This window comes from Tamandua tetradactyla, chromosome 1, assembly GCF_023851605.1.
Source record: "Tamandua tetradactyla isolate mTamTet1 chromosome 1, mTamTet1.pri, whole genome shotgun sequence".
Lineage (NCBI taxonomy): Eukaryota > Metazoa > Chordata > Mammalia > Pilosa > Myrmecophagidae > Tamandua > Tamandua tetradactyla.
Genome location: NC_135327.1, coordinates 196309242 through 196335629, shown reverse-complemented (window position 1 = coordinate 196335629; position 26388 = coordinate 196309242). Strand labels below are relative to the sequence as shown.

Here is a 26388-nt window from a genome sequence, read left to right as displayed (position 1 = left end):
TTTTTTTTCCCACAAATGGCAGTGCTCAAAAATCAAACTATTTAAACAGTTTGAAAATAATTACATGCTCATTCATTCATTTATTCATTAGTCTAAAAAAGTATTTATTAAATAACTATGATATGCTAGGGACAAATCAGCAAACCAACATGCAAAGATCCTAGCTTGTGTGGGGGCAGGGGAAATAGTAGGGAGACAAGTTACAGGTTATTGCAGTGGTCCAAGGGAAAGATGGACTCTTGGATAAGACTGGTAGCAATGAAATTTGTGAGATGTGGTTGAATTCTTGATATATTTTGAAGATGGAGCCAACAGATTTGGTAACGCGTGTGAGAGGAAGAGAAGAGTCAAGGCTGACTCCAAGGATTTTGGAAGACAGAGTTGCAATCCAAAGAGATGCGGAATTCTTTGGGTGGAGCATGGTTTCAGTGGGAAGATTCAGTTTCAGGCATATTGCATTTGAGACGTCTATTCATTATTCAAGTGGAGATGTAAAGTAAGCAGTTGTATATTAGACTGGAATTCTGAGAGAAATTTGGGTTGGAGATGTAAATTTGGGAGTCATCAATATGAGATGGATGAGAATCACTCATCCATACTCTCCAGAAAGAGAGGAGAGTAAAATGACAGAGAAGACCCAATCTTGGGCACTTCAAATTGAGAGGTTGGGAAGAAAAGGAGGAATCAGGAAAGGTGACTTGGAAGGAGCAACCAGTGAAGTAAGAGGAAAACCGAGAGTTTGTGGTGTCCTCGAAGTCAAGGAAAGAATGTGTGTCAAAGAGAAGGGAATGATCAGCAGCATCAAACACTGTCCATAGTTTAAATGGGATAAGGATTAAGAACTGAACACTGGATTTAACCGTTCAAAGATCATTAACAAGTTTGGAGCAGGGGGAGGGGGGAGGTACAGAGCCTGATTAAAGTGAGCCTAAGAGACAATGGAGGGAGAATTGAAGACAGCAATACAGACCTCTTTAAGGGGCTTTGATGTGAAAGAGAGAAAAGAAAATGGGAGATAGCTACAGAGAAGCGGGGATCAAAATAAGGCCTTGTTTTTAAGTGGAAGAGAATTTTTAAGTGGAAGAGAATGATAAGAATGCTTCAGGAGAGAGGAGAAATTGCTGAAGTGGTAGAGAGGGAAAGAATTGCTGGAGCAATGTTCTAGAGTAGGGGCAAGAGAATGGAATCTGGTGCACAATTGTGTGCTGATATGCAAGCCAGGACATTGTGATTTTGGGCAGGAGGAGTGTAACTGGTGATAGTGGGAACTTTTATAAGTTTTCTTGGGATTTTTTTTTTTTCAATTTTCTTAATGAACCAGAAAGCCATGTAAAAAATGCTTACTCCCTTATCATATTGCATTATACTGAAATTATATCTTTACCTGCCTGTCTCCCCACTAGAGTCTACATAGTTTGAGAGTTAGGATGATGTTTTCTATCCTCCATGCAAAATCTGACACATAATAGGCACTCAATAAATACTTGTTATTTTAGTTTGTTAAGCTGCTGGAATGCAATATACCAGAAATGGAATGACTTTTAAAGAGGGGAATTTATTAAGTTGCAAGTTTACAGTTCTAAGGCTGTGAAAATGTCTAAAGTAAGGCACCAATAAGTGGTTACCTCCACTCAAGACAGGCTGATGCTGAAACATCTGTCAGCTGGGATGGCACATGGAGACATCTGCTAGCTTCCTCTCCTGGCTTCTTCAACGGCTTTGTTTGGGGGTCTCTGGTTGTGTGGGCTCTGCCAGCATTGAGCTTTTTCTAAAATGGTTCCCTCTTAAAGGGCTCCAGTAAGCAACTCCACCTTGTTTGGGTGGACACAGATCTCCATGGAAACCATCTAATCAAAATTTACCCCCCACAATTGAGTGAGTCACATCTCCATGGAATCAATAAAAATGATCCCACCCAGAAATACTGAATGAGGATTAAAGAACTTGGCTGCTCTGGGGTATACAACAGCAGATGCAAACCAGCACATTTGTTAAAATTTACAAAGTAAGTCATTTTACAAAACAGTTTTAAAAGTTATGTCTTAGGTCCCACTGAAAATCGGGTAAAAATATTTGCTGCTCAGAGAATTCATCAAGTCATATCTCTCTCTCATGACAGAAAGCTTTTATTCTAAAATCTTGAAATCACTGGGAAGTACGTGTGTGTCTGTGTCTCAGTGGGAGAAATGCTGGCTAGTAGTGATAAGGCAAAGTTCTGAGAAAACAGGGCAAAAGTGAAGAGAGTCTTGATATGTACTTAGAAAAGTCCCTGGGGCTTCCAGGAATATGGTGGAATAGGGAAGGCTGAGTTCATTCCTGCTCCATGGAACAACTAGAAAAGTGACAGAAAAATGACAGGATGGGAGTTTCAGGGTTCAAGTGACTAGAAAGGGTCTTCTACACTATACAGGGAGGTCCTGGATGAAAACTCGGAGAAACTGGAATGAAGAGAATAAGATGAGTGTGCTTGGTCATGATTCCACCTGGAACAAGCAGCCACATGCAGGAAGGAGTGGGTTTCAAAGGAGCGGGGTCAGCCTCTGCAGCTAGCTTGGGAGATCTTTCCTCTCACCTCTGCAGCTGGGAGCTCCCATGGAAAACCCAGAAGCCAGCAGACTTGGTTTGCCTGCACCCAAGACTTTCCAGCCAGTGCACAGTGGCTGCCCCGACCCCTGACACAGGCTGCTGTGGGTGCCTGGTTTTGGGCAGAGACTGGGGGACCCTCCTTTTGAGAGGAGGGGCAGATGCAGAGTGGAGCCAATCTGACAATGGGCCAGTGAAGGCTACAGGTCTTCCCCCATGGAGACCTGTAGCCTTCAGGTGTGCACAGGTGGAGAGGCGGGGACGAGGGGTGAGTTAGGCTGAGCTGCACTGCCAGGCTTTTCCAGGTTGCCAGAGGGCAGGGGCAGTTGAAAGACCTACAGCCAAAGGTCATCCCAAGCAGGAGCCTGGCAACCATCAGGCCCAATGGGCCCACAAGCAGATTCTCAGCTGAGGTGCACACTACCCACCCCCCAGCCCTGGGGTGGGTGGCTTTCAGTGTGCACTGAATCTCCATCCTGCTCAGCCGGCTGTCTGTTGGAGGAGAGGGACCTGAGGGGAAAAAGTGGTCTGAGACGGCCATCTTCTGGAAGGACATGGAAAGTGCAGTCTGGCAAACTGCTTATCTGCCTAGGTTTCAAAAGATCTTCAAGTAGAGTCGCATCTCCTGCATGAGATCTGGACCTTGGTTTGGCAGGGAATTACTGACGAACCAAGTGCAAAAGACGTTCAATGCAAACCCAAGCAAATACAAAAACCTTACATGAGTGAGGGAAATCAACTTTCAAAAGAACCTAATCGAGATAATCAAATACCTCGACGCCACAAGAAAGTCACAAAACACATGAAGGAGAGGCACATATGGCTCAGTCAAATGACCAAATTAAAACACAGGAAGAATCACAGACGTTCATACTAATCACCTAAATAAATTCAGTGAGTTGGCTAATGCCATATAGGACATCAAGAGGACACTAGAAGAGCATAAAGAAAACCTTCAAAGAATAAATAGAAAAACAGTGGATCTCATAGAGATGAAAGATACTATAGATCAAATTTAAAATATATGAGGGATACACAAGAGCAGATTTGAAGAGGCAGAAAAAACAATAAGTGAACTATAGGACAGGACAACTGAATTTGAATGCACAAAAGGACAAATGGCAAAAAAGATGGAAAAATTGGAATTGGATCACAGGGAAATGCTGGACAGCATGAAGTACACAAATATAAGAATCACTGGTGTCCCAGAAGGAGAAAAGAAGAGTAAAGGGCTATGAAGATTAGTTGAGGAGGTAATGAGGGAAAACTTCCCAACCCTTATAAAACACAAAAATAAGCAAATCAAAGAAGGCCAATGCACCCCAAATAAAATAAATCCAAATAAACCCACTCCAAGACACATACTAATTAGACTCTAAAATGCTGAAGAGAAGCAGCAAGAGAAAAGCAAATTTACCACATCCAATACACCATAAACTAAAAAGGGATATGTATATAATGCATAAGAATAACCTCCAGGATAACCTCCAGACTCTGAAATCTCTCAGTCACTGAGAATTCATTTTGTCTCACTTTTTCATTCCAATGATGCTGGATCCTGGCTCATCCCTGGGGAGTCATGTCCCACGTCGGGATGAGCACAATGAATTCACCTGCTAAATTGGCTTAGAGAGAGGCCACATCTGAGCAACAAAAGAGGTTCTCTGGGGGTACTCTTAGGCATGATTATCAGTAGGCTTAGTATCTCCTTTGCAGGAATAAGCTTCATAGGGGTGAAACCTAAGACTGTGGGCTTGCAAGAATATCAGGAGTTCCCCAGATAGAGAAGTTGAATATTCCCTCCTTTTCCCCCAGTCCCTCAAGGGGACGTTGCAAATACTAACTCATACAAACCAACAAGGTCCCATGCCCTATTCAAGATTCCATATAATTACGGTGTTCAAGTAAACTGACCATACACGTTAAATTAGATAATGTGCTACCAAAAATATAAAATTTGCACCAAATAAACCTCTATCCCTTTGATCTCACACAGAGGTTGAAGTTTGAAAAGATGGGCCATGTCATCTGTTAGCCACAGTATTCTGATTTTCCTAAGTCCTATCCAGATCAGTTTCCTTCATATCTGTAGATGAAGCCTAATTACTTTTTCAGCTTTTTTAACAGTTGCCAAATGTGGTAATGCTGACTTTCATAGCTTCAGAGCTCTAACTCTGAGTCTCAGGTGTCACATAAATACTAGAAGTTTCAGGGAATGACCAGGTTATATACAAATAGCTCAGTATCACAGAACTTTGAAATATCAGTTACAACTTTATATGCTGTAAAATCTTATAATCTAGGAACCTTTACAACAGGCCCCAACCTGATAATCCATGCTCTTGACTTCAATTCTCTGAGTTTGTATAGTATAGCTAATCCGTATGAGTGAGGCATGATAATATCTGTCTTTTTGTTTCTAACATTTTATTCAACATACACATTTATAAAGTTTTAAATTTTTATTGTCAAGTTGTTTTCAAAAAGGAAGTATTCATTTACATATACATCCACAATATATTAGAATCTCACAAATGCTGCTACTTGGCAGATAAATATTAAGGATACAATTTCCCTAATGAATGTCAGTTATCTTTACATTAGAGCCTAAAATTTATTTTATGTGTGAGATCTGGAAATATTATGAAAATTCAAAATTCTAGGTCTTTTTTTTTATAAATACCAAAGCCACTTCTTACTAAATGTAACTATTTTTTAATAATTTAGAAATAAACTCAAAAGATTGATGCTTTTTTGAGTAAATCAAGAAATTGCATAAGTTTTATTAAAATGAAGTACATCATTATTTTTCTTAAATTCTGAAGTCTGTAGCACTAACAATAACTACTGTTTATATTGATCAGTTTCTCTATGTTGGACCTTAATCTATGTGTTTTACAAGTATTGACTCTTTCAATTCCCTCAATAACTATCACTGTTATCACCATTTTACAGATGAGAATGCTAAACCTCAGAGTGCTAACTTTCTGTGCCAGTTTGAAACTATTGTGTACCCCAGAAAAGCCATGTTATTTTATCCTTGACAATATTGTTGGGTGGGATCTTTTTGATGAACTCATTTCTATGGAGATGTTACCCACCCATTTGTGAGTGGGACCTTTTGATTAGGTGGTTTCCATGGAGATGTGTCTCCACCCATTCAAGGTAGGGTTGCTTACTGGAGTTCTTTAAGAGGGAACTATTTTGGAAAAAGCTTCAGAGCTGACAGAACCCTTTGGAGATGCAGAAAGAAAATGTCCCTGGGGAAGCCATTTGAAGAAGCCCCTAGAAAAAGCTAGCAGACATCACCATGTGCCTTCCCAGCTGAGAGAAACCCAGAATGTCATCGGGCCTTTCTTTGCAGTTAAGATATCTTTTTCTGAATGTCTTAGTTTGGACATTTCTGTGGCCTTAGAACTGTAAACTTGCAACTTAACAAATTTCTTTTTTAAAAGCTGTTTGATTTCTGGCATATTGCATTCCAGCAGATTTAGCAAGCTAAAACACTTACCCAACTGAGGACTGCTTATATGCATAACTCTAGTCACTGTTCACCTTGCAGCCTTTGTAAATGGTGCCCTCCTGGAGATGTATAGTGCACAGCCTGTGCAACTATACATGGCACCCCTAAACAGTTAATACGTCATATTACTACTACAAACCACGTCTGTTTGACTGGAGCCTTTAAATGAAATCACCTATTGTCCCTCAAAGTAATAAATGAATGTGTTAGGCAATAGGGAATCAAAGAGTTATAAAACATCACTATATGTGAAGACAAATGGCAAATTAAGTTAGCATGTATTGAGAACTAAGTGATTCTATTGACCAAAAACTGACTGCCGGTGTTCAGAATTAGGGTCAAGTACAAACATAATCAGGAGTGGTGATATAAAAGATTTAAAATTTGTGGTGGACCTTCTAGAAAATCTAGACTTAAAAAAAAATAGAGGATCGGAGAAATGCCATCCCCCCCCAAAAGAAAACAAAATGAGAAAAGAGGCAGGTGCCAGCATGTGAACACATGTAAACCATGAGGCTGGTTCAGAACCACAGGCAGTAAAAAGTGTATGATGGAGTCTGCACATTACACTAAAGGTAACAAAAAGCCTTTAAAGATAAGCAAGGTTGGTGGCATGTGAAAACTGGGTTTTTAAGAAAATTAATGTAACAAGAGTGAGATTAGATTTAGGGGGACAGAGTCTTCAGGTCAAAATATCACGTACAGTATGGAGTCTAAGCCTGAAGATGGGAGGGCCTAGTCTATGGGGAAAGCCAGAGGAATGGAAAGATGTGAGGTGAGAGTCAGCACAACCAATAAGCTGGTTATTCATTCACTGGAGTGGGAGATTTGAGATATTGCTACACAGCATTCATATGCAGCCATTCTTTTTTTTTCTTCAATAATTCAATAATTTATTCCTCAAAAAAAGCGTGTAAAAGAATATAGCTCCCATCCACAAGGTATATATGGATGACATTTAAAATGGAGGTCTTTTATTATTGTGTCTTTTTATCAAAGTCTTGTAGTGTGCTGTACCAGTGCTATACTGTAGTTTTTTTTATTGAACTTCACATATTTTTTTGTATTCTTTCAAATTGTTTGCTATATATAAAAGAAGCTCACTGCAAAACACTTGAAGGTAAAAAGGAAATAAAGAAATTCAGAACTTCCCCAAAATGCACAGCTTTTACATGTTAGTAAGGTTCTAAAATATACATACAAGCATGCTGGACAATCCCAACCCTCTCCCCCTCCCTTTCCCCATTTTAATTCCAACCATAGTAAGAGTTCTGATTTTGCAGCCTTTCTTAATGGTGGTTCTAGGATAAAGTACTAAAAAAATTTTTAATTCTTCCTCTCAGTTCTTAGATAGTCTTCATATTCTTGAAATAGGTGGCAGTGTTTCTTACCAAAAGTAGGGGCTTTTCACAGGGAGGGGGAAATGAGTATTGGGACTAAAAGAAGTAATAAAGTTTTAAGTTAACCATTTGGGGAATGACACAGGAACTCACTAGGGATAAATAATTGGAAGCAGCATGGGTTGGAGACCATAAATGTGTGGTAGCATTGGTATACATTACTAAGTTTTTGGCAAAATACATCAACTCAAGTATAGGAGCAAAGAGAAGAGATGTTGGAATTTGCCTGGGTTGGACATTTGCAGGGCTATTGTGGCAGAAGTGAGGTGAGATGTGGAAGCTGAAGGTTTGGGCAAGAGAAGAATTGAATTTATAGATCAGAAAGTGTTTAGGCCACAAAAGCAAAAGAAAGCCATGAGGGGTAAAAGGAGAAATTGAAGGACTGGAGGTCTTGATGACGTCTGAGCCATAGCTGGTGTAGAGCAGGAAAAAGCTAGAAAGATTCTAGTTATGGTTAAAGAATGGGTCATCTAGTAATTTAGAAGATGAAAAATCCAGGATACGGCTGCAAGAAATAATAATAGCTAAATAATTCTAAAATAGCTAACATTTATGTAGTACCTATTGTGTGCGACTGTTTTATTAAGTCTTTAAGCTATTTAATTCTCATAACAGCCCTGTGATGGAAGTATTCTTCTTCAGATTTTACAGATAAGGAAACTAAGGCACAGAAAAGTTAAGGAACTTGTGCAAGATCATATAGCTCTGGTTAATTTGAACAGAAGTGAAGAGTAAGGACTTGCTAGGCTATAGTTTTGGAAAATTTACTCATGTGGTTTTTAACGCATAGAGATTAATAACAGAGAAGAGGGAGACTGTAAACCTGGTGTCAAAGTTATCGATAAATGTGGGGAGTGACCTGGAGGGAAACTCTTGAGAAAAAGCTTTGTAAAAGGAGTAAGGAGTCACTATACACAAACTTTGAAAGAACAGAGAATTAAAAAGCAAATTTAATTGGTTTCACATTTAGAAACACATTTCCAAGACAAAGAATCTATGAAGTTATCACAAACACTTGGATAAATATTTTATATATGACTTTGACAAAGATATCTACTGCTTGTGGGATATCCGCAGAGATGAAATTTTCTCCATTGTTTCACAGACACACTTGAAATCAGAGAAGCACAGGCCACACCATTATTTGTTTTCAATCGCTCACAAAAAAACTTAAAATTTACCAAATTCTGTTATTAAAGAACTTTAGAAAGAAGACAAATAAAATATTTATATTCATTAAACCTGAGAAATCAAAAGAACAATCTCTGAACAATTCATTCTTTTTAGGTTTCAATACACATATGTCATTGCCCCAAATGATCAGAAACCTCACCTGACTGGTGTAATGGGTCCTTCTGGTCCTTCCATCTCATAAGAGAAAACATTGTCCCATTTAAAGTTTAAATACCAGTCGAAAGCGCCCCTTACAATAGGAGAGGGTTTGTATTCCAAGCTTGAGTCATCAATAACATCTATCAGAGGGCAAACCACCACAGTGGGGTCTTTGGAGATAGCATACAGCAAGGGCTCCAGCCATACTTTATTCACCTCACAGTGGCTATCCAGGAATACCAGAACGTCCCCTAGGGAGACAAAACAGTCTAGTGTTAGTACACATGGATGAAGCATGTGATAGCTCAAATTAAAGTTCAATGCAATGAATATTTGTTGAGTATTTCTTATGTGTTTGGCTCTTAAGGTGTTTAAGTTTCATGGTGGGTGATGGCAAAAATACATATTTTATTAAGTATCCAAAAAGTGGGACACCATGTACCATACACATGCAGAGGAGGCTCAGTGAACTACAGATACAGAGTGGTTTTGGGAAGAGCTGAGCTAGGATTTGATTTTTAAAGAATCATTTTAGCTTGATCATAATGAACCAAATCAATTTAATAAATGTTTACTGAGAGGATACCTGCTTAAGCAGTGAGTTTGGTGCTTAGGATGCGAAGATGCATAATCATGTTTGCTCTTAAATTCAAGATTTAATGATGGAATATTCTGCTTAGAGAACTTGGGAAAAACTGAAATGGCATGACCAGATTTTTTCTTATAGCCAACATAAAACCATTTAGAAAGTATGGAAAAATATCTCATGTCTAGACTTAATGTTGTTAAAATGGCAATGATCCCCAAACTGATCTTCAGATTCAATGCATACCCCATAAAAATTCCAGCTGGATTTTTTGCAGAAATTGATAAAGTGGTCTTAAAATTTGTATGGAAATGCAAAGGACCCAAATTAATTAAAAGGATCTCAAAACAGAACAAAGTTGGATGACATCCTAATTCCAAAACTTATTACACAAACCTGCAGTAATCAAAACAATGTGGTACTGGCCTAAGGACAGAAATAGATCAATGGAGTAGAATTTAGAGTCTGGATTTAAACCTTTATATTTATAGTCAATTGATTTTTTTTTTTGTGTGTGTGTGGGCAGGCACTGGGAATCAAACCTGGGTCTCTGGCATGGCAGGTGAGAATTCTGCCTGCTGAGCCACGGTGGCCCACCACAGTCAAATGATTTTTGAAAAGGGTGCTATGCCCATTCAGTGGGAGAAAAACATAGCCTTTTCATCAAATGGTGCTGAGACTACTGAACATCTACAAGCAAAAGAATGAAGATGGATCCCTATTTGACACCAAACACAAAAACTAACTCAAAGTGGATCACAGACCTGCATGTAAGAGCTAAAACTATAAATTCATAGAAGAAAACATAGGTATAAACCGTTGTGGCCTTGGGTTAGGTAACAGTTTCTTGGATATAACATGAAAAATACAAGCAACAAAAGAAAAAGTAGATGATTGGATTACACCAAAATTAAAACCTTTGTGCTGCAAATGCTACCATCAAGAAAGTGAAAAGACATCTGAGGAATGAGAGAAATATTTGCAAATTATATATCTGATAATGGTCAAGAATACAGAATATATAAAGATCTCTTGCAATTCAAAAACAAAGAGACAAGCTAATTAAGAATGGGTAGAGGATTTGCATGGACATTTCTCCCTAAAAGATATACAAATGATGAACAAGTATATGAAAAGATGGCAACATCATTAGTTTTTAGAGAATTGCAAATCAAAACCATGAGATGCCACTTCACACACATTAGAATGTCTATAATAAAAAAGGTAATAGCAAGTGTTAGCAAGGTTGTAAAGAAATTGGAAACTTGGCACATTGTTGGAGAGAATGTAAAATGGTGCAGCTGCTGTGGAAACAGTCTGTCAGCTCCTCAAATGGTTAAACATAGTTACTGTATGATCCAGCAATTCCATTCTTAGGTATGTACCCAAGAGAAATGAACATTTACTTTCACACAAAATCCTGTACATCAATGTTCATAGCAGCATTATTCCTAACAGCAAAAAAGTGGAAACAACCCAAATGTCCATCAACTAATAAATGGATGATCAAAATGTGATATACCCATACAATGGAATATTATTCAGCAATACAAAGGAATGAAGTACCGATACATGCTGCAACATGGATGAAACTTGAAAACATTATGCTAAGTTTAAGAAGCCAGCCAAAAAAGATGTCATATTATTTGGTTCCATTTATATGAAATTCCAGAATGGACAATTCTATAAAGACAGAAAGTAGATTAGTGGTTATCTAGGGCTTAGGGTGGTGAATATGCTGAGGGGTAATGGGGAGTGACTGGTAATGGGTACAAGGTTTCTTTCTGGTGGAACAAAAATGTTCAAAAATTACATTGTGTTAATGGTTGCACAACCATGTGAATAAAGTTTAAAAAAACCTGAATTATAGATTTTACAATTATATAACTGTTGGGGACAATTAAGGTAGCATGTATAAAATCCACCCTCAGCGATGCTGGAAACATGCAACATGGCTGCCAGGGCTGAAACAAAGAACAGCCTAAACTATAATCAGCCTTCTTCACGGAAGTAATAGTAGTTCGCGCCAAAAGTACTAACCGTACATCTGCCCTCTGCCCTAGCAACAGCAGCCACCAATCCCAGATCACCACCGTCCCTACTAGCCACCCCCTCTCCTTCTAGAGTATATATACCCAGCCTCCTCAATAAACTTTTGCAGCTTGATCAGAATATTTGTCTTGCTGCCGTTCTTCGCGTCTCTTTGTCCCATGCCATTCTTCCCTCACAGGAGTTCGAGCTTCGGTTGATCGTCCCATGGGCCGGGACATATAACTGTACATTATGTGAACTCTATCTCAAAATTATTAGGAAAGACAGTCACTGGGAAAGAAAGAGTACATCCTGCATCTTTTGCTATGACGCAACTGTTTTTATACATGATTCAGAAGAGAATTTTAAATCATTAAAAATGATTATAACCATTATCTCTCAGCCCAGATCACTGGTTTCTTATCTATTCATCCAAGATAGTGTCTACATAATAAGCAAATGCTCATACTTCTTCTATCAAAACTTTGAATAGAAGAACTCGTAGGAAAAGCGACTTATTTTGCTCTTCCACTAATTCTTTAAATCTATTGAGGAGAATGGTTCTTCTTCTACATTTGAATGCAAAACAGAGCAGGCCCCAGGACATCTCTAGTTACTCCTGGATAATCAAATGTCTTGGAGCCACTTTAAGTTGAAAACACAGTCCCATTTCAGAAATTAGAATTTACTGTCAGTCCTGTGTTACAGAAAAAGATTCTCTAACTTCATGCAGAACTACCCATTGCCCTTCTCCCACAACTGGGTTGAGCTGCTGGAAGGTCACCTGTGCTTGGATTAAGTTAGTATAACTGTCTTCTTATTTCTTCCTTACTTTTCTTATTCTCTAGCTTACAGAAATTCCCTGTAATTTCTGACCTCACTAAAAGTCAAAATAGGGGTGAAGGAGGAGAATTAAATGGGCAGGCAAGTTCTTACTTGACTGGAGTTGTGGTAAGTCATTCTTTGAGATGACTCCTCTCATGGTGTGACTGTAATTGTTATTTTGAGGATCCCCTTCCTATCCCTGGTGGGTTTTTTTTTGTTTTTTTTGTTTTTTTACCTGTAGTTCCCATGACCCAGGTAAATGCATTATTCTGGTGATCCCAACTCTCTCCTCGGCTCCTTAAATCCTGTGTTCTACAGCCTATTTCTCTGCTGAGACCCGCCCATGCCTGTTAGCCCAACTGAAACTTTCTTAAGGCTGCAAAGCTGTCTGAAGCTCTTTCAATATAAACCTCCTTCCTTCTCTCTCTTCAAAGGGGTCAGGTCAGAAGCACCTCCAACTCGAGCCCACTTCTTCCACTCCTCTTCATTCTTCATATGAGTTTCTGTCAATAACTTTTCCTCTCTTAATTTCATCTTGGCATCTGCTTTCCAGAGGACCTAAACTGACACCTTATCCTAGTTGCAGATTTCCCTGTGGGATAGGCAGAAGCTTCTGTTGCAACTGCATCACAGTTCAACTTCTTCCTATCTAATCTTGCTTTTCTCACTCTTTTACAGATAAAGTGCTCAAGAGCACTCCCCAGTAATCTCCTGCATGTAAAACTTCATCTCAGATTGATATCTGGGGGAACCCATCCTGTGACAAAGGTATAACATTATGGCCGCTGGATAGGAAAATCTTCCACGTGATATTAAAAATTCACATTTGAGGCAGAATACTTTCAGAGTCAAAAGAAGATTCAAGACACAAACAGATATTTGCCCACTAATGTTCCTAGTGGAATTATTCACAATTGTCAAAAAGATGGAATCAAATGTGCATTAATTGATGAATGGATGAACAAAATGTGGTATATACATAAGATGGAACATTATTTAGCAGTAAAAGGAATGATGCTCTGATGCATGCACTGATGGATGAACCTCGAGGACATTATATTGAGTGAAATAATTCAGACACAAAAGGACAAATATTGTATGATCTCACCAATATGAGCTAATTTTGATAAGTAAACTCAAAGAATTAAAATCTAGATAGGTTACCAGGAGCTAGAATGAGGGTAGAGAATGGGGAGCAGATGCTTGATGTGTGCAGAATTTTTAACTATGTTAAATTAAAATGTTTGGAAATGAATAGAAGTGAGGTTACCACACATTACGGTCTGTGTAATTAACAGCACTGAATTATGTATGTTATTGTGGTTGAAAGGGGTAGTTTAGAGTCGTGTATGTCACTAGAAGGAAAACCAAAGGATAAAAAATGCGTCCATATAACACCATGAACCCTGCAGTGGATAGTGATACAATTAATAATACAAATAAAAAAATGTTCTTTCATGAGCTAGAACAAATACATGCCATTATTACAAGGAGTTGATAATAAAATGGTATATGGAAAATACATATATATTGCAAACAATGGACTAACTAGTTAACAGTAATATTTTAATGTTCTTTCATCAATAGTAACAAATGTACCACACCAATGCCCAGGGTCAATAATGCTGGGGGAGTAACGAAAACATTCTAAAATTGATTGTGGTAATGATGCACAACTGTGTGCTGATACTGTGAACCACTGATTGTACACTTTGGTTGGATTGTGTGGTATGTGAACACAACTCAATAAAATTGCTCGAAAAAAGATAAAAGACTCATAAGGCTAAAATTTACTTCCATTCTACTGTTAGAGCCAAAAGAGATACAGACAGTGTCCATGTGGATTATTTTTGCATGGGAAGGATGGTCTCTGTGATATAGACACTGGGTCATGCTCATAATGAAATGTTCATACCTGAAGCATGAGCTGCTCCAATCATCCGTGATCGAATCAGTCCTTCTTTCTTTTTGTTTCTTATTAATTTAATCTTTCCCCGAAAAATTTCCAAGTGATAGTTTAATTTTTCTTTCAAATCCTCTGGAAAAAAATCCAAGCACTTGTTAATTTATAAGCTGTAACTAAAGAAATTAAAAAATAATCACAACTATAATTAACTCCTAAAGAAACATGCTCTTTGATGTTAGAATTTCTATCATTTTCATCCTCTGTAATTAAGGAAGAAGAAAGTAAAATGAATCATCATCTAAGTCAATTGTAAGTACTCCTCAATGCTTCTAGTTAAATACTTCTATTCTAATAAATTGCTGGTAGTGGTAATCACTGATACAAAGTGGAAAACTTAAGTTTTTCAGAAGATAATCATGTAGTTGGCTTGGGTCAAGAGAAGCCATGACTTTGGGAATTGATGGCAGCCATGTCACTCATATAACTCAACAGAAGCTGTCCCCTGGGTCCCCTTCAGCCAACCCTCAACTAAGGGAGTTCCATTGGCAGTGCCTACTGGATATCAGCAGGGGGACACAGGCTTTAGTTAAAAAAAACTGTCCCATAGCTCAATATTTCGTTGTGAATTAAAAGTAAGAATGTGTCTTTTCTTGAGCTCCATGAGAACACAGAACACCCTATTTCTAGTATTTGAAGTTCTACATGGGTCAAAGGCCAAGTCACTTGATGGGGCAGGTGAAATCAAACATCTGATCTGGCAGCATGCAAATATCTTGGCTATTAGCTATGATTTCACAGTGTGGAGGAGCCCACAATGCCTAAAGAATGTGCAAATGGGTGACCAGATGTCTCTAAACTCATGGTGTGGTCTGAAAGGCTGGAGAAAAGAAGTCATTCCTACAACTGCATTCCCATGGAGGGATCCTTGCATTTAAATATGCTTTCATGTAAAGCACTTGGATCATTTCATGCCCCTGTGAACCCCTTTAATAGCTCCCCATTTTCTTTGGATAAAATTCTAATAATGTCTTTCATGGGCAGTTACCTTTTTATATCTCTGGGTTTAATCCCCACCAACTCTGCCCTCCAGCCATTGTGATCTATCTTAAACTCACCATGTTCTCTCTTGCCAAAGAGCCTTTACAATTCTATTCTCTGTCTAAAACACCTTTTCCTTTCTTTCTACCTGGGTAACTTGAACTCATCCTTCAGATCTTAGTGTAGATGTCACCTCTTCCTGAAAGTCTCCCCTGACTTCTAAGGATAAGGTTGGTGCTCCTACATTTATATTGTGGAAGCACCAACCACTCTGTTAGACCAGCCACCATAAGGAGAGGGACCAGGTGTTACAGATTCACCAGTATAACGAAAGCATCTAGCATAGTGTCTGGCTTCATAGCCACCAAAAATATATTCTTTGAATAAAAACCTCAAGTGCCATCAGGATAACACCACATTCAAAGTAGATTAGAGAGATTATTAGTGTGTGATCTTACCATATTCGCTCATGTCATCTATTAAAATAATTTCTTCAAGGAGATAGTATGGAGTGAGGTTAATGACACTGGACACTGTCCGAAACAAGGTATTGTATTCTTCATTAAAGAAGCAAATAATAACACTGGCGGTAGGTAGTTTGACTGGGTAATGTTTCTTAAGACACCTGCAGACATAAATATTTGGAAGAAAATGATTCATTTAAAGGCTTACACGTCTTGGGGTCTAATTAAAATATCTTTATTTTCATTGTCCCCTCTTTATTCCTTCAGTTAATGATTGTGATAATAAGTTGACAGGCAGTGCATTTAAAATTGCAAAAATTTAACTTCTTATCTTGTTCTAACATTTCCTAAATCGTTTCCCCCCTCTTAATGCCACTAATAATTGTTCTTTCCCGAGACTCTGTTTTGATAATTTTATAATTTAAGCATAGCTATAATGAATATATAATGCAAACAAGTATAAGCATAAATAAAGATACAATTTTGTTTCTATTACAAAAATAAATCAGTAAGCTAATTAACTGTTAACTGTTAATGACTGTGTGGGTCACTATATTATTTTTTAGAAACATTTTGGTGGTGATATAATCCCCCTGGAGCCAGCTTTAGTAAAAGATAGGGAGGTATACTGTTTACATGACCCAAAATGTCTCATAGAACCTAGAGATAGGAATGCAGTCAGAGCCTCCAAGAACTATTGGAACTAGAGGCTTCAACACCATCTGACTCTCTCCATCTGCTCTTGTCCTTACATTTGGGGATAAGAATGCTAATTACGATGGCAACCATAACAACAATGCTAACTTCATGTGGTTGTGAGGATTCAATGAGTTACTGCATGTAAAATGCTCAGAATACTGCTTGTTATATAATAATATATAAGTGTCATTATGATGCTTATTTTCTATCTGCAGTCTGGCTTCTCTCTGCAATGTGGCTGACATTAGTATATCTTAGGGTCCAGCAACCAAGGAAAAATGGTAGGACTTTCTCTTTCCCAAGATCAAAAATCACAGAAAAAGATTCATTGGTCCAGGTGGCTCAGGTGCCCACCCCTGGGCTAATCAACTGTAGTCAGAAAGTGGAGTCAAAATATAACATAACTGTTTCCATTGTAACAATATGAAAGAAAATGAGATGGAAAAAAATCTGGAAAGGAGGTACTGGCAAGCAAACCTATAAGTATCCATTATAGTACCTTTAGGGTATTCATAGATCGAAGTCATTGATGGAAGAAGAGGGCCTTGTCTTGGATAACATTTTCATGCAAGAGTAGATGAAGATGGAAAGCATGCCTCTCCAATGGACATCATGCTCACAGGAATGGTGACTATGTTAGATAGCAGAACCAAGAAAAGAAATGAACCAACTGGAATGATTGGTAAATGCAACATCCTACACGTGGGTATGAAACATTTAGTAGGAAAACAGGGCTTTGCAGAAACATGGAGGACAAAAATTAAAGGGCTTAAATTCTCAATAAGATTGAGGTATTGAGTGGAAGAATGAAATGATGCTAGGCTGAATTAATGGAAGTATAATATCAAGAACAAGAATGGTGATGACCCAGGGTGAATTTGCACTGCTTAGATCACATCTCTATTATTATATTCAATCTTGGTATATCATTTTAACAAAACTATAGATAAACTGAAGTCCCTTCAGAGGAATGAGACCTTTATGGTGAAGGAGCTTGAAATTAGGATTCTTTAGACCCTCAAGAGAAACCTGGTGCACATGAGTTTCTTTAAATTAATTGAGAAATGTTTCTTTGGTGTCTCTATGTAGAAAAACTTTTCTGATCTGAATAAGCTGATTTCAAGTATGAAAATAATTTGGATAAAGACCTAAGATTGGTGTCCTTGGTTAGCTGAACTATTCTTTGCTGGTTGTATAAATTAGTAGTGCAATAATATAAAGACTTCTGAAATTTTAACATGCATAAATATATCGGGGAATCTTACAAATCACCTGAGGAATATTTCACTTACTTTTGCAAAACACAGGCTGAAATTTTTCAGATCTCAGCTGACTTGGCATTCTGCTCACTGCTTTCCTGTATATATTGTTCTAGTTTGCAAGCTGCCAGAATGTAATATACCAGAAATGGGACAGCTTTTAAAAAGGGGAATTTATTAAGTTGCAAGTTTACATGTTCTAAGGCCATGAAAATGTTCAAATTAAAGCAAGGCTAGGGGTAGTGCAATGGTGGCTCAGTGGTAGAATTCTTGCCTGCCATGCCGGACACCTGGGTTCAATTCTCAGAGCCTGCCCATGCCAAAAATAAATAAACAAATAAAAAAAAAAGCAAGGCTACAGAAATGTACAATCTAAGGCATCCAGGGAAAGATACCTTGGTTCAAGAAGGTTGATGACATTCATGGTTTCTCTCTCAACAGAAAAGGCACATGGTAAACATGGCTATGTCTGCTAGCTTTCTCCCCATGCTTCTTGTTTTATGAAGTTCCCCTGGGGGCATTTTCCTTCTTCTTCTCCAAAGGTATCTGGCTGTGTAGGCTCTACAATTTTTTTTTCAAAATGGTTCCCTTTTAAAGGAAACCTTGAATGGGTGAAGACACATCTCCAAGGAAGCCATCTAATCAATTTACCACTTACAATTGGGTGGGTCATCTCTCCATGGAAACAATCAAGAAGCTACCACCCCTCAATATTGATTGAGGATTAAAGAACTTGCCTTTTCTGGGGTGCACAACAGATTCAAACTAACACATATATAACTTTTAATTTTGAGATAATTTCAAACTTACTAGACAGTTGCAAAAATAATATTAAATCCACACAGAGAACTTCAACATGCTCCCCAATCCACATATCCAGATCTACCAATTTTTTTTTTAAGGAAAAAGGGAAATTATTTATTAAAGAAAAGTCACCTGTGAGTTACTCTACATTTTAAATGAACACATTTGGCATTAACTCTTAGGAATGAAACATGCCTTCAATAACAAGTGGCCTCTAAAAAACAAATTCCTAAGGGTCAATTCAAGCAGCAGGTTAAGACCCACAAGGCAACACTTTCTCTCGAGAGGTGATCATTATTCAGTTTCCCAATCTACTTTTCTGTCAACATCTGTCAGATGCTAAAAATATGAACTTATAAATCACCATCACAAAAGTTATTGTTGGCTGGAAGCAGACATCGTGCTTCAAAGAAAACAAGGCTGAGGCTCTGCAGGCAGATCTTCTAGGCCAGGTTTCCTCTTGCCAAGGCCCTTCTCCCCTCCACATCCACAGTAGAACCAAAGGGTTTCCACATCTCTTTCCACGTCTCTGCCTTGAAGCCACCTGCTGAGAAGTAAGACCAGGAGGGTCCCAGCTCTCCCCATGCTCTGTCCCCTCCTGGGAGAAGCTGGCAGCAGCAGGGTGGGGCGGCCTCCCCTACTTGAGGTTCAGCATCTTAAAGATCCTGGAGACCCATTGCCTGTCCAGCCCTGTTTCTGGGTAATTCATCCATGGTGTGCTGTTCAGTGGGTTTTCAAGCATGTCTTTAAATGCTAATGGTGTGTTAGGGTTGGTCAGACCAGATGCACGACGGGGTTATCCAGGCTGGCTTGGAAGGAGCGGCTGTCGAGGACAATGCCTTTGTCCAGCTCCTCAGGAGAAGACTTCCTGTCATCCTGCAGCTGCTCACAGGCCTCCTGCTGGTGGCTGTTCACTCTGAAGACATCTATCACCTCCTTTTCACCCAATCCTATCTCCAGCAGGAATATGAGGGCCAGAGCATCTGACCAAAATTTCCTTTTCCTTCGAATCTTCTTGAAGATTTCTGTCAGTTCATCTCTGGCCTCCTTTTTTGCACCAGCAGCGTATTCCTTTGGAGGAAGGCATCTCCAAAGAAGGTAATTTCCGAAGAGGCTGCAGCACCCCAGCGCATCTGGCGAGGCCTGGCCTGGAAGAGGTGTGTCTATGGTTGGATTCTCCGCATGCTCAATTAACCACTCCACAGCCTGAGTTCCCAACACCTGGGTCAGGCCAAGGACCTTCCCGGCTCTGCTCTCCCGAAGCATATCTCTGTGAGCTGGTGCAGAGTGGCTGGCTTCATCCACTTGCCCTTTCTCATCTTCATCCAACATAACATTTACCTTCTTAAATATTTCAACCACATCAAGGTTCCATGCTGACAATTTGTGTGCCACTTCAATGAGAGATACCACAGTTTTCCTGGAGTTCTGTCTGGAAATCTCTCATTCTGGGTCACCCCCCAGCTGGGCGCATGTTGCACCAGGACAAGTTGGCTTCAGAATATAGCATCTCTCTCTGAAACTTTCTGGTCTCATTTCTTCTTTTCTGCTGAGACATCCACCATCTTAGGAAGCAGGGCTTGAGGGCACTTTTTTTTACTACAATAAGACAGCTTTATCTTTAATGTTCTCTTCTACCATGGTTCTGATATCACTCAGACCCTCTCTGAAGCAGTGTGTGTTACACTTTTGGGGTCTTCTAAGTTCCCATGTATTCAGCACTTGAGACAACTCGCAGTGAGCTTCACCACCCAGGTGTCCTAGTTGCCTCCCCCAGCCACCGGGCACTGTGGGCCATGAAGATGTGCAGATGCAGCACAATGCTTGTGAAGATCGACTCCTCCTTCAGGAACATCTTGGCCGCCTCAGGGGCCTGAGCCAGCCGCCAGGCCCTGTCACCAGGGAGGAAGGGGGGAGGGGGGAGGGGGAGGGGCGAGAGCCGAGGCCGGGTCAGGCCACGGTGGCTTCTTGCAGGGACTCCTCCACCGCTGTGCAGACCAACGTGGCTCCCCTGCTTGGCGACCCTCACTTGTGGGGCCGAGGCGTTGCCTCCCAGATCCACCAATTTCTAATATTTTGCCACATTTGCCATGTCATTGTCTATCTATCCATCCATCGATCTGTCTCCCCATCTGTTATCGGTACAGATTATGTTTTCTAAACATTTGAGTAGGTTCTATACACCATGGTTCCTAACAACTGAATACTTACTCCCATGCACATTTCCTAAGAACAAGTATATTCCCTTTGTAACCACCTTAAGTACAAAAGTTTAAGAAATTTAACATTGATATAAAGCTTACAATCTATATTCCAATTTTTCATTTGTCCCGAACTGTCCTTTTGAGCCTTTTCTCTCCATTCAACTATCCTTATCTTTTTACCCTTTTTTTTAAATTGTGGAAACAGTCACATAATAATAACCTGGACTCTATTTTCTTTCTCTATAAGTTTGCATATTCTAGCTATTTCATATAAATAGAATCTTATAATACCTGCCTCTTCTTGTCTGACTTATTTCAGGACATGATTCTTCGGTTCTTCTCCATGTAGTAGCATGTATCAGAACTTCATTCCTTCTTACGGCTGAATAATTTTCCATTATATGTATATACTATATTTTGTATATCCTTTCACCTGATGCATGTTTGAAATTGGGAAGTGTAGTCCTCCAACTTTGCTCTTTTTCCAGATGATTCAGGCTATTGGGGTTCCTTGCCCATCTTTATAAATTTGATGATTAACTTTTCCATTGTTGCAACTAAGGCAACTGGTATTTTGAATGGGATTGTGTTAAATCTGTAAATTGCTCTATAAATTGACAGTCCATGAGCACAGACTATCTTTCCATTTATTTCGGTGTTCTTTAATTTCTTTCAGTAATGAGTTATAATTTTCTGCATTCAAATCCTTCATATTCTTGGTTAAATTTATTCCCAGATGTTTCATTCTTTTTGGTGCCATTTTAAGTGGAATTGTTTTCTTGATTTCATTTTGGATTATTTGTTGATGTATAGAAATACCACTTTTTTTTTTTTGTATTGATCTTCTATTCCATCACTTTTCTGCATTCATTGATTAGCTCTACTAGCTTCTTGTAGATTCTTTGGGATTTTCTATATATTTGGGATCATGTTATCTGCAAATAAGGAGAGTTTTACCTCTTTTCCAATTTGCATGCCTTTTATTTCTTTTTCTTGCCTGATTGCTCCAGTTATCACTTTCGGTACAGTGTTGAATAGCAATGGTAATAATGGACATATATTAATTTTTGAGCATAAAAATGGCAACAGGAATTTAAAATTTTTCATGGAGAATCTTTTAGATCCACAAATACATGGATCTCAATTTTACTCGATAGACTAATCTTATAGATAAAAAATTAGCAAAATATAAGAAATTAAAGCAGCCTGTTAAAAGAATAGTACACCATAACTAAGATCAGTTTAGTTCTGGAATCCTAGGAATGTCATGTTGACTCAACATAACATATCAGTAATTTAGAAGAGGAAAAACATGTGTTCATGCGAATTCAGTTCTGAGCAATCATTCAATAACACTTAGCCACCATTACTGATTAAAACTCCAAACCAAAATAAATACATTCCAAATTAGAGCAGTTTGGCCAGTTAGCACACATGTCAAAAGTGGACTTTGCTACCAATATAACAAATTCAAGCTCTCTAGCATTTATGGGACACATTTGTGAGAAGATTTTTTTTTAAGTAAGCCATATCCTTTTATTACAAGAAATTATCATTAACCGTCTGGCACCTGATATATACAGTTGCATACCACATAAACACATTCTTCTTTCAGTTCCAAAAGAAATGTTTATAAAAATAGCAGGCTCAAAGATAACCTTCAAGCCAATCCCATAATCTAACTTTCCCAGGCTAGGCATGCATAGTTAAGGAAGCCAGTAAGACAGAGAAAATATGACTAACATACTAAAATGTAGTTTGCCAGAACAAATCTCACTTGGGACACATCTAGTATTCATGTTTTATATAGGATATTTCATGCAAATTTTGCAACTATTCTTTTCAAGCACAAGTTTACTTTGGAATTCAGGTAAGAACTGACATTTATATTAGACAAATGTTTTACATAATAACTCAGTTGTTTCAACTGTAAGCACCAGTTAAGATCAAACTTACTGCTGTCCTATTAAAAAAAAGCCTAGATAAAGACAGGAATATAAATCCCAACTAGCAATATAAATCAGATTAAGAGGAGGCAGACTCAGTTTAATGTCTGAAATAGTTAATATCTTACAAAATAAAACTGTATTCTTCCAAAGCAGTCCCCCTAAACTGGCTTTTATTCTACTGTATATTCAACTGTCTTAAATCTCACTAAAGGGGAGAAAGAAAAAACTAGTCACCAAAATTTTTCCACTTTTTAGTATTTTAGAACTATATTTTAGATCTTTCTGAAACTCAGAAATTCATTTTTTCCCCTTTGGTAACCACTTTTTTCCCCTCACTGTTCTCACAACTATTGCAATAGAGCCCCGATTTCTTTTCTTGAAGAAATGCTCAGTTTTCTGATTTCGTGGCCACTTATAAAAAATGGAGGAATGGACCATTGGTGCACCTCCTTTCAAAGACAATGTTTTCCTTGGTATTCAGTAGCTCACATATACAAGTAGTTTCTTCAGGTTCCCTAGAATCTATAAAAAATTCCTGACAGGGGTTTAATGGTTCTGAACTATCTGTTGCTTTAATTAAATCCTTCCTATTTTCAGCTATAAATAAACCAACATTCTTCTCTTTTTTCAAAATGTTTAACCTCAAATCCAATTTTGTGACATTATCCTGTACTTGGAATAATGAGGCCAAAAGAGTCAGTGGCTTTGATGAAACATCTTCAACGTATTTATTGGTGTTATTAAATTCTTTTAAATCTGCATTAAATTTACATAGGTAAACCTATGTAAGGAGCCACACCAAGGTCACAGATAAGGTAAATCAATGATTTACTTGGTTACTAACAAGAATTTTTTTCAGTTCCATCCAAATTCTCCCGATATTCCATCTAAGCCTTCTGCATTTTCTGTAGTTGCTGCTAAGGTCTCAGGATCATGCTCACCAGGTGTTTCTACAAGTTTCCCATAAAACCCAAAATATCTTAAAATTCAAAGATAATCTTCTTATATTCTCTGTTTAGCATGTCCAAGAATTCTTTTTTTTTTTAATCTTCATAGCCATTAAGGTAGTCAAATAGAGTACCATCAAGACATAAATGCGGAATTTATAATGAGGTCTCTGCCTCCAGCATCTTTCCGCCAGTCAGCTGTGAATTCTACCTCAGCGTCTTCCATCAGTGATGATACCAAACCCAAGTGTAGTAATTTCAAAATTTTCTTCATGAAGCGTGGCAGTAATTATTCCATGCTTTTCTCCTTTGTGGTTTATCATACTAATACTAGTAGACTGAAACATCTTCATCTGAGTAGGGGTAGAAGTGGTAGCAAAACTCACATCTTGAGGATTTATTCTACTTAATAAATCCCTCACAGCGACTCCTGCTATTTTTTCTTTTCTTTTCTTTTTTTTTTATTCCATGGGCAGGAACCGGGAATTGAACAGGGTCTCCAGCATGGCAGGCGAGAACTCTGGCACTGAACCACTGTCGCACCACCCTCTCCTGCTAGTCTTAATTGAAGATTTTCTTTGACAAATGATTCTGTCAGACTCTTCAGTCCTTCCTTGATGGGTGATAGGAAATCTGGGGGCACCAACTTCATTGTAAATAGATACTGTTTCCGAAGGCACAGCCCACTCCAACTATAGTTCAATAATGGCCTGTGCCAGGGAACGTCACCAACCGTACATCCAGAACACAGGAGAAGAAAGAACTTTCTTGGTTACCTTTGACATCTGCCAGGAGTGACGTATCTCGTTCTGACCTGGGTGCCGGATAGAAGAGGTTTACAAAGACACTCCTGGGTCTGGCTAGGAGGAAGGGTAAGCACGTCGGGGAAGCCACCTTGTGTATGGATGCAGTCAGCTAGGACGACATCGGGACTCTGGCACCTCCCACCTCCACACTGGGCTCTTTTCCCTAGGGCCCAAGTGGGTCTCTTAGCACACCCGATTTCAGCCCGTGTTGACGCGACATGCCCACTTACCGGAGAAGAATTGTGTTTATTGTTTGTTTGTTTTTTGATGCATGGGCTAGGAATCTAAGCTGGTTCTCCTGCATGGTAGGCAGGTAGTCTACCACTGAATCACTGGTGCCCTTTGAAAATAATTGTTTAAAGAAAGGAAAGGAAAATGAACATTAATAAAAATAAATAGGGGAGAAAACTTAAGTAAAAGAATAAAAAAGGAATGTCTTCAGTGTGATAAAAAGTCATTATCAGAAGTCAATTTAATTAAAAATTTGAATTCAGAATCATTCCCAGCTCATGCCAGGAAGCCAGCACTACTTCAATAGTAAAACAAGTCAAAGATATTGAAGAAAAATACAAATACCCATCATGTACATTGATAAAATACTCTAAACAAAATTTTAGCAAATCAAATCCAACAATTTATGAAAAAAGATAATACATGATAATCAAGTGGGGCATATCCCAGAAATGCAAGGTTGGCTTAATGTTGAAAATCAGTATAATTCAACATCTTGAGAAATAAAAATGATAATCCATATGATCATCTTAATACACATGCAAAAGGATTTGACAAATACAGCATTCATTTCTGATGTGTAAAAATCTCTCAGCAAACAAGAAGAAGGGAATTTCTTTAACCTGTTAAAGAGCATTTATTAAAACCTATAGATAATATACTTAATGGTGAAATGGTGAAAGGCCATTTTCCACTAAGATCAAGAATAATGTAAGGTTGTCCATTCCACCATTTCTATTCAACATTGTATTGGAGGTTTTCACCAGTGTAATAAGTCAAGAAAAAGAAATAATGGCATCTGGTTTGGAAAGGAGGAAGTAAAAAGTGTCTTTATTCCTGAACAACATGCATATAGCTACATAGAAAATTCAAAGGAATCTAAAAAAAGTAGTAAGTGAGTTTAGCAAGGTTCCACGATAAAGATCAACATAGCATTTTCAGTTACATTTGCATATACCTGCAACAAACAAATGGAAATTGAAATTTTAAAAATCTTATTTACAATAGCATCAAAAATTTGAAATACTTAAGGATAAATAGGGCAAAACTATTTAAAGACCTGTTCACTAAAATCTATGAAACACTGCTGAGAGATATTTAAGAAGACCTAAATAAAAGACGAAGCACATCTTGCTTGTGAATCAGAAGAATCAATATATATATATATATTTTTTTTTGGGTGTTCCTTTGTTGCAGGTTCTGTATCATTTCTAGCACTCCCTCCATCCTCTATGTTTAAAAAAAGAACTCTCATTTGTCATCATCCCTCGAAGTTTACACCCAATGAGCAAAGCCCTGAGAAATGATCTCCCATTACCTAAACATCCCCCATTCTAGCTTATATATATTCTGCTTTGTTTATTTTTGCTGTAAGAGTTGTTTATAAGAATCAATATCTTTAAGATGTCAGTTCTATTCAAATTGAACTCAGTGCAATCCTAGTGAAAATTACAGCAGGATTTTCTAAAAGACTGGATTAGAGGACTAACACTTTGAGATTTCCCAGGCATATTATAAAGCTACATTAATTCAGAGAGTGTGATATTGGCCTCAAAATAGACAAATAGGTCAACAATACAGATTACGGAGTCCAGCAATAGACCCACATATACATGGATATCTGTTTCTTTTTAAACAAAGGTATAAAGGCAATCCAGTATTGAAAATAAGAGTGTTTCAATAAATGGTGCTAGAACAATTGGATGGCTAGGCACATACCAAAGGATGAAACTAGGCCCTTATCCCACACCATACACAAAAACGAACTCAAAATGGATCACAGACCTAAATGAAAGAAAGA

At 38.3% G+C, this 26388-nt stretch overlaps 1 protein-coding gene and 2 pseudogenes across 8 annotated transcripts in view; all 3 read right to left on the bottom strand.

Annotated features, from left to right (window-relative positions):
• Positions 1-26388, bottom strand: part of GALNTL5 (polypeptide N-acetylgalactosaminyltransferase like 5) — an 83536-nt gene that overhangs the window by 32529 nt on the left and 24619 nt on the right. For 7 of the 8 annotated variants that reach the window (XM_077150386.1, XM_077150352.1, XM_077150369.1 and 4 more), the window contains 3 exons: positions 15683-15849; positions 14196-14318; positions 8840-9089 (listed from right to left, as the gene is read on the bottom strand). In XM_077150386.1, the coding sequence (XP_077006501.1) occupies positions 8840-9089; positions 14196-14318; positions 15683-15849 (540 nt within the window). Of the gene's footprint in view, positions 1-8839; positions 9090-14195; positions 14319-15682; positions 15850-24586; positions 24683-26388 lie in introns of those variants that run through there. The other variant, XM_077150393.1, reaches the window with a different exon arrangement.
• Positions 19037-20305, bottom strand: LOC143687781 (ubiquitin-associated domain-containing protein 1 pseudogene; annotated as a pseudogene).
• On the bottom strand, positions 22692-24315 carry LOC143674563 (CCA tRNA nucleotidyltransferase 1, mitochondrial-like; annotated as a pseudogene).